Source organism: Phycomyces blakesleeanus, assembly GCF_001638985.1.
Source record: "Phycomyces blakesleeanus NRRL 1555(-) unplaced genomic scaffold PHYBLscaffold_33, whole genome shotgun sequence".
NCBI lineage: Eukaryota > Fungi > Mucoromycota > Mucoromycetes > Mucorales > Phycomycetaceae > Phycomyces > Phycomyces blakesleeanus.
In genome coordinates, this window is record NW_017265163.1 from 482042 (window position 1) to 490994 (window position 8953).

At 33.6% G+C, this 8953-nt stretch overlaps 4 protein-coding genes across 4 annotated transcripts; 3 read left to right on the forward strand and 1 right to left on the reverse strand.

The window, feature by feature from the left end:
• Positions 1-4: 4 nt before the first annotated feature.
• Positions 5-361, forward strand: PHYBLDRAFT_183762 (hypothetical protein; the record flags this gene model as incomplete). Its single annotated transcript, XM_018438827.1, has 2 exons — positions 5-44; positions 188-361. 2 exons carry the CDS (start codon positions 5-7, stop codon positions 307-309), a joined length of 162 nt encoding a protein of 53 aa, XP_018284934.1. The 3' UTR covers positions 310-361.
• A 228-nt stretch (positions 362-589) lies between these two features.
• Positions 590-874, reverse strand: PHYBLDRAFT_152159 (hypothetical protein; the record flags this gene model as incomplete). Its single annotated transcript, XM_018432854.1, has 2 exons — positions 590-679; positions 764-874. The coding sequence occupies 2 exons, from the start codon at positions 872-874 to the stop codon at positions 590-592; spliced, it is 201 nt and encodes a 66-aa protein (XP_018284935.1).
• Positions 875-3965: 3091 nt separating this feature from the next.
• On the forward strand, positions 3966-4548 carry PHYBLDRAFT_183763 (hypothetical protein; the record flags this gene model as incomplete). Its single annotated transcript, XM_018438828.1, has 3 exons — positions 3966-4057; positions 4147-4235; positions 4375-4548. 3 exons carry the CDS (start codon positions 3966-3968, stop codon positions 4494-4496), a joined length of 303 nt encoding a protein of 100 aa, XP_018284936.1. The 3' UTR covers positions 4497-4548.
• A 3603-nt stretch (positions 4549-8151) lies between these two features.
• Positions 8152-8707, forward strand: PHYBLDRAFT_183764 (hypothetical protein; the record flags this gene model as incomplete). The annotated part of the gene is made up of 3 exons (XM_018438829.1): positions 8152-8243; positions 8333-8394; positions 8534-8707. The coding sequence occupies 3 exons, from the start codon at positions 8152-8154 to the stop codon at positions 8653-8655; spliced, it is 276 nt and encodes a 91-aa protein (XP_018284937.1). The 3' UTR covers positions 8656-8707.
• Between the last annotated feature and the right edge of the window lie 246 nt (positions 8708-8953).

Below are 8953 nucleotides of genomic sequence, written 5' to 3' on the forward strand. Positions count from 1 at the left end.
TGGTATGGTGTGGATGGGGGGGTGTGGTGGGTGTGGTGGGTGTGGTGGGTGTGGGGTAGTTTAGTTTCCCCTCTCTAGTTAGTTTACGTAGTGGGTAGTCTTTAGATATAGCTTTCGTTTATCCCTTTAGCTTAGCTTAGATTGATAGTTTCGTTCCCTGTTCACCTTTTATTTTTTAAGCCCATAGCTAGCCTCACACCCCAGCGTTCCCGATCTCCTCCCCACTCCGTTCTCTTCCACGAAGTCAGGACAGGTCTACGCCCTGTGGAGGATGGATCCGCCTTTATAGGTGGTGAACTAAGATTCTGACGATATATTTGAATATTAATAAAATTTTTTTTTAAATCATTTTTGTCTGCCCATAATTACAATGTCTGCTTTACAAATGATTGAGAGAAACACTTTATTATTAGAAGAAAACTGAATAAAACAATGCGTGAGAACAATAATATGAGTTTTTTTTTTATTTAAAAATATCAAGTTTTAATAGTAGTGTATTTTTTATATGGGCGAGAAGTGGGCGGTGTGAGTGGGTGGTCCGTGTGGGTGGTCCGTGTGGGTGGTCCGTGTGGGTGGTCCGTGTGAGTAGTCAGTGTGACAAAGTTTTGACATTCATGGCGCATGCTAATGACGAGAGATTAACATCGCGAGACTTTTTGTTAGGTGGCGTCCGCTTGGTCTAGACCCAGTCGCGTAAAAGTATACTGAAAGGCGTGAGCTTTGAAAATTATGTCCGATGGGATGGAATTAGATGGGATGGGACGGAATTGAATGGCGTCATTGGGATCGAAGAAGGTGTCGGAATTATGGTGGTATGAATACTATATGACTTGGAGAGTTGAAGGTCAGCTCTGAGAATGGTGACATATAACATTTCAGGTATAGAGAAATATTGTATATGACTTCCGAGTGTTGAGGTTTTATTATATGGCCATTATTTCGATTTTTATTTTTCAGTGATTATAAAATAAAAGAATAATATTGTTGGTGGTGGCGATTCTGGTAGTTTTGTAAAGTTGATGGCGGGATGGTGGGATGGCGGGATGGAGGGAATGTAGGAAGAGGATTGACGCCATTGTTAAATAGAATTTTTATTTTATTTTGGTTACGGCGCAGTGAAGGCCACTTTAATATACCGTCCTCTCTGGGCGATTGTAAGTGATCACAAGACGGTCTTTCAACCTATGTATGGGTAACAGTATCCCTGTCAATGGACCCTGCTATGTTCCTTTAGCTTAGGGATACACAAAGCTGTCTGCGCAACCAATTGGTAATACCAATTTACAAAAAAGTGCATTCTGTCCGAATTATTGAGTAGAATCCTTAGGTTGTAAAAAGACACAAAAAGAAATAGACAATATGTATATTTTGTATCAGTGCAGCAATTGTATTGGTAGACAATTGGGCGAGTGTGCGAGTGTGCGTATGTGCGTGTGTTGGATAAAAGAAAAGAAAAATATATGATAGTAAGCCCAAAATATGATAGCAGGTTATATATATATAGTTTGGGAGTAGCTTCTGGTGTGTAACCGTATATTGAATAAAAGGAAAATAAATATATATGATAGTGTATCCAAAATATGATAGAGACTCGTATATATATATATTTTGGGAGTAGCTTTTGGTGTGTGTCCGTGTGTTGAATAATAATAATAAAATATACAAGATAGTATATCCAAAATATGATAGAGGCTCATATATGTATATAGTTCGGGAGTAGCTTCTGGTGTGTGCCAGTGTGTTGAATAATAATAATAACATATATAAGATAATATAATCCAAAACATGATAACAGTTTATATATATTTAGTTCGAAAGTTACTTTTGGTTTATGAATATCACCCTTTTCATTTTGACTTGGTAATATTTTTCTGTAGGCTCTTGCTTTTTTGGTGTAAAATGTTTGATGCTTTTTGATCCAATTTCATTAAGTATAATTATAGAAGAATTTGTATGGATCTGGATAGTGTGTTATTTATGAAACATACTAGAAAACATAGTTTAAATTATATTATTATATATAGCTTCTATCATACATTAAAAGTATTAACAAAAATATAAATAACAATGCGATTGTGAATGATTTGTAAATATATACCGTGGAATAAAAATCGGCTATAGAAGTATATTCCAATATATCTTGTATTATTATCTATAGATTAAACCCAATCTAATTTTAATTAGAATCTTGAGGAGACAGGATATATGAACAATTTTGGAATTATTTGAGAGAGGTATGATACAAGCTATATATTTATAAGAAAGCAAAACTATTATTACTAGCATATATGTTTTTACGATATTATTATCTTCTGGATTCCGACGGCCCAAGATTGTTGGAAATATCCCTTCAGTCCAGATCGAGCTCAATAGGCGGCCGATCCGGACAGGACCATATTGCTGATATAACATATTCGGTTTTTATTGGTTAACTGAAATTGTAGTTCTTATTAATCATACATATGTTTTATTTTTATACTGGGCCGACTTCTGTCTACTATGAAATGTAATATTATATGAATGACGATTCCCAAAAGGAATGAATATTCTCAAAAAGGATGACGGGATGGATGAATGGGGGAATGTAGAAGGAGGATGCAAGCCACCATAAAAAAAAGTTTTTTTTGTTATGATTATGGCGCAGTGAAGGCCACTTTAATATATCATCCTGTCTGAGCGATTGTAAGTGAGAACTAGGCGGTTTTTAAGTCTATGTATGGGGAACAGTATCCCTGTCAATTGATTCTGCTATGTTATTTTAGCTTATTGATACACAAAAACCGCCTGCGCAACCAATTGGTAATAACAGTTTACAAAAAAGTGCATTCTGTCCGAATTATGGATTATAATCCTTAGTTTGTAAGAAAATATAAAAGGAACATACAATCAAGTATATTTTGTACCAGTTCAGCCAATATATTGGTAGACAATTGGGTGAGTGTGCGTATGTGTGTGTGGTGGATTAAAGAAAAGACATATATATAGTATCTGTCACACATTTAATATATTAATAAAAAGAAAAAAACAATGCGATAGTTAATGATCCATCGAGCTATTTCGTGGATCAAACTGTTATAAGAACATATTAAATTAATTCCTATTTAGTTTATATAATTTTCAGTAAGATACTATATCACTACAAAAAAGGAGCGATTCAGAGAGTGATTTTAAAAGCTATTATAAGCATTCTTTATAATCACTAGTTGAATTGCCAATTTTTTCTTAGTGGATCTATTTCTAATAAAGATCTCAAGCAGTGCGATGAACATGATGTCAGTTTATTAGAGTGTTCAGAATAATTTTTTTTTCTATATGCGCTTTCTTTCTTTCATAACATTTAATTATATAACTAAAAGTTAATTCTATGATATATATTCCATATCAAAACCTTTATATAAAGTATAGATTCCTTTTATTCTTATATGTTTTATTAAAACATTCTTGTTATTATATTTGCTTATTATCTAATATAAAAACCCGATACTCTCAATATTATATATTACTATGCCCAGTTGTGAAAACTTTTAGTTCTCTTGTAATACATTTATATATATAATCTAAGACTAGATATCTGCTCTTATCGACTATAGCAATTCGGTAAATAAAAAAAAAACTAATTGCATTTTAAACATGTCAATAATATTTTTAATTTATGAGACTTGCTTTAATAAAAAGCTGGGATAATATAAAGAGTCTCTTGATATGCTCTTATAGTCTATACATATATATATATATAGACCACTTTCTCTTTCATATTCCAACTAAAGTGGTACAGTTTTACAACCTTTCTTTTAAGAAATAATATATTAATATATAACATATGTGTCAAGTAAATTTTTATATAAAATCAATTCACGAAAATGGGTAGCCATATAAGAAATTCGGGTTTTTAAAATGAAAGTCTTTATATTGCTTCTAATCAGAGCAATCAATCCATTGATCTACAATTTTCTATGCATGCTGCTATGTCATCATCTAATGACGAAAGCATAAAATTTTTTCACAGTTATTTAGTAAGAGTGCCAGCCAGACCATCTCTGTTTTCCTCTTGTGCATGGTAAGTCTATTATTTCCTTTTCATTTGTGTTGAGGGAGTAGTATAGTCTATAGATATACTAATCTTGACCTTTTTTCTATGTGAATCAGCGGCGTGTCGGATGGATGGGTGTTGGTGTGGTGTGGATGGGGGGGTGTGGTGGGTGTGGTGGGTGTGGTGGGTGTGGTGGGTGTGGTGGGTGTGGGGTAGTTTAGTTTCCCCTCTCTAGTTAGTTTACGTAGTGGGTAGTCTTTAGATATAGCTTTCGTTTATCCCTTTAGCTTAGCTTAGATTGATAGTTTCGTTCCCTGTTCACCTTTTATTTTTTAAGCCCATAGCTAGCCTCACACCCCAGCGTTCCCGATCTCCTCCCCACTCCGTTCTCTTCCACGAAGTCAGGACAGGTCTACGCCCTGTGGAGGATGGATCCGCCTTTATAGGTGGTGAACTAAGATTCTGACGATATATTTGAATATTAATAAAATTTTTTTTTAAACCATTTTTGTCTGCCCATAAATACAATGTCTGCTTTACAAATGATTGAGAGAAACACTTTATTATTAGAAGAAAACTGAATAAAACAATGCGTGAGAACAATAATATGAGTTTATTTTTTATTTAAAAATATCAAGTTTTAATAGTAGTGTATTTTTTATATGGGCGAGAAGTGGGCGGTGTGAGTGAGTGGTCCGTGTGGGTGGTCCGTGTGGGTGGTCCGTGTGGGTGGTCCGTGTGAGTAGTCAGTGTGACAAAGTTTTGACATTCATGGCGCATGCTAATGACGAGAGATTAACATCGCGAGACTTTTTGTTAGGTGGCGTCCGCTTGGTCTAGACCCAGTCGCATAAAAGTATACTGAAAGGCGTGAGCTTTGAAAATTATGTCCGATGGGATGGAATTAGATGGGATGGGACGGAATTGAATGGCGTCATTGGGATCGAAGAAGGTGTTGGAATTATGGTGGTATGAATACTATATGACTTGGAGAGTTGAAGGTCAGCTCTGAGAATGGTGACATATAACACTTTAGGTATAGAGAAATATTGTATATGACTTCCGAGTGTTGAGGTTTTATTATATGGCCATTATTTCGATTTTTATTTTTCAGTGATTATAAAATAAAAGAATAATATTGTTGGTGGTGGCGATTCTGGTAGTTTTGTAAAGTTGATGGCGGGATGGTGGGATGGCGGGATGGAGGGAACATAGGAAGAGGATTCACGCCATCGTTAAATAGAATTTTTATTTTATTTTGGTTACGGCGCAGTGAAGACCACTTTAATATACCGTCCTCTCTGGGCGATTATAAGTGAACACTAGACGGTCTTTAAATCTATGTATGGGTAACAGTATCCCTGTCAATGGACCCTGCTATGTTCTTTTAGCTTAGGGATACACAAAGCTGTCTGCGCAACCAATTGGTAATACCAATTTACAAAAAAGTGCATTCTGTCCGAATTATTGAGTAGAATCCTTAGGTTGTAAAAAGACACAAAAAGAAATAGACAATATGTATAATTTGTATCAGTGCAGCAATTGTATTGGTGGACAATTGGGCGAGTGTGCATTTGTGCGTATGTGCGTGTGTTGGATAAAAGAAAAGAAAAATATATGATAGTAAGCCCAAAATATGATAGCAGGTTATATATATATAGTTTGGGAGTAGCTTCTGGTGCGTAACCGTATATTGAATAAAAGGAAAATAAATATATATGATAGTGTATCCAAAATATGATAGAGGCTCGTATATATATATATTTCGGGAGTAGCTTTTGGTGTGTGTCTGTGTGTTGAATAATAATAATAAAATATACAAGATAGTATATCCAAAATATGATAGAGGCTCATATATGTATATAGTTCGGGAGTAGCTTCTGGTGTGTGCCAGTGTGTTGAATAATAATAACAACATATATAAGATAATATATCCAAAACATGACAACAGTTTATACATATTTAGTTCGAAAGTTACTTTTGGTTTATGAATATCACCCTTTTCATTTTGACTTGGTAATATTTTTCTGTAGGCTCTTGCTTTTTTGGTGTAAAATGTTTGATGCTTTTTGATCCAATTTCATTAAGTATAATTATAGAAGAATGTGTATGGATCTGGATAGTGTGTTATTTATGAAACATACTAGAAAACATAGTTTAAATTATATTATTATATATAGCTTCTATCATGCATTAAAAGTATTAACAAAAATATAAATAACAATGCGATTGTGAATGATTTGTAAATATATACCATGGAATAAAAATCGGCTATAGAAGTATATTCCAATATATCTTGTATTATTATCTATAGATTAAACCCAATCTAATTTTAATTAGAATCTTGAGGAGACAGGATATATGAATAATTTTGGAATTATTTGAGAGAGGTATGATACAAGCTATATATTTATAAGAAAGCAAAACTATTATTACTAGCATATATGTTTTTACGATATTATTATCTTCTGGATTCCGACGGCCCAAGATTGTTGGAAATATCCCTTCAGTCCAGATCGAGCTCAATAGGCGGCCGATCCGGACAGGACCATATTGCTGATATAACATATTCGGTTTTTATTGGTTAACTGAAATTGTAATTTTTATTAATCATACATATGTTTTATTTTTATACTGGGCCGACTTCTGTCTACTATGAGATGTAATATTATATGAATGACGATTCCCAAAAGGAATGAATATTCTCAAAAAGGATGACGGAATGGATGGATAGGGGAATGTAGAAGGAGGATGCAAGCCACTGTAAAAAAAAGTTTTTTTTGTTATGATTATGGCGCAGTGAAGGCCACTTTAATATATCATCCTGTCTGAGCGATTGTAAGTGAGAACTAGGCGGTTTTTAAGTCTATGTATGGGGAACAGTATCCCTGTCAATTGATTCTGCTATGTTATTTTAGCTTATTGATACACAAAAACCGCCTGCGCAACCAATTGGTAATAACAGTTTACAAAAAAGTGCATTCTGTCCGAATTATGGATTATAATCCTTAGTTTGTAAGAAAATATAAAAGGAACATACAATCAAGTATATTTTGTACCAGTTCAGCCAATATATTGGTAGACAATTGGGTGAGTGTGCGTATGTGTGTGTGGTGGATTAAAGAAAAGACATATATATAGTATCTGTCACACATTTAATATATTAATAAAAAGAAAAAAACAATGCGATAGTTAATGATCCATCGAGCTATTTCGTGGATTAAACTGTTATAAGAACATATTAAATTAATTCCTATTTAGTTTATATAATTTTCAGTAAGATACTATATCACTACAAAAAAGGAGCGATTCAGAGAGTGATTTTAAAAGCTATTATAAGCATTCTTTATAATCACTAGTTGAATTGCCAATTTTTTCTTAGTGGATCTATTTCTAATAAAGATCTCAAGCAGTGCGATGAACATGATGTCAGTTTATTAGAGTGTTCAGAATAATTTTTTTTTCTATATGCGCTTTCTTTCTTTCATAACATTTAATTATATAACTAAAAGTTAATTCTATGATATATATTCCATATCAAAACCTTTATATAAAGTATAGATTCCTTTTATTCTTATGTGTTTTATTAAAACATTCTTGTTATTATATTTGCTTATTATCTAATATAAAAACCCGATACTCTCAATATTATATATTACTATGCCCAGTTGTGAAAACTTTTAGTTCTCTTGTAATACATTTATATATATAATCTAAGACTAGATATCTGCTCTTATCGACTATAGCAATTCGGTAAATAAAAAAAAAACTAATTGCATTTTAAACATGTCAATAATATTTTTAATTTATGAGACTTGCTTTAATAAAAAGCTGGGATAATATAAAGAGTCTCTTGATATGCTCTTATAGTCTATACATATATATATATATAGACCACTTTCTCTTTCATATTCCAACTAAAGTGGTACAGTTTTACAACCTTTCTTTTAAGAAATAATATATTAATATATAACATATGTGTCAAGTAAATTTTTATATAAAATCAATTCACGAAAATGGGTAGCCATATAAGAAATTCGGGTTTTTAAAATGAAAGTCTTTATATTGCTTCTAATCAGAGCAATCAATCCATTGATCTACAATTTTCTATGCATGCTGCTATGTCATCATCTAATGACGAAAGCATAAAATTTTTTCACAGTTATTTAGTAAGAGTGCCAGCCAGACCATCTCTGTTTTCCTCTTGTGCATGGTAAGTCTATTATTTCCTTTTCATTTGTGTTGAGGGAGTAGTATAGTCTATAGATATACTAATCTTGACCTTTTTTCTATGTGAATCAGCGGCGTGTCGGATGGATGGGTGTTGGTGTGGTGTGGATGGGGGGGTGTGGTGGGTGTGGTGGGTGTGGGGTAGTTTAGTTTCCCCTCTCTAGTTAGTTTACGTAGTGGGTAGTCTTTAGATATAGCTTTCGTTTATCCCTTTAGCTTAGCTTAGATTGATAGTTTCGTTCCCTGTTCACCTTTTATTTTTTAAGCCCATAGCTAGCCTCACACCCCAGCGTTCCCGATCTCCTCCCCACTCCGTTCTCTTCCACGAAGTCAGGACAGGTCTACGCCCTGTGGAGGATGGATCCGCCTTTATAGGTGGTGAACTAAGATTCTGACGATATATTTGAATATTAATAAAATTTTTTTTTAAACCATTTTTGTCTGCCCATAAATACAATGTCTGCTTTACAAATGATTGAGAGAAACACTTTATTATTAGAAGAAAACTGAATAAAACAATGCGTGAGAACAATAATATGAGTTTATTTTTTATTTAAAAATATCAAGTTTTAATAGTAGTGTATTTTTTATATGGGCGAGAAGTGGGCGGTGTGAGTGAGTGGTCCGTGTGGGTGGTCCGTGTGGGTGGTCCGTGTGGGTGGTCCGTGTGAGTAGTCAGTGTGACAAAGTTTT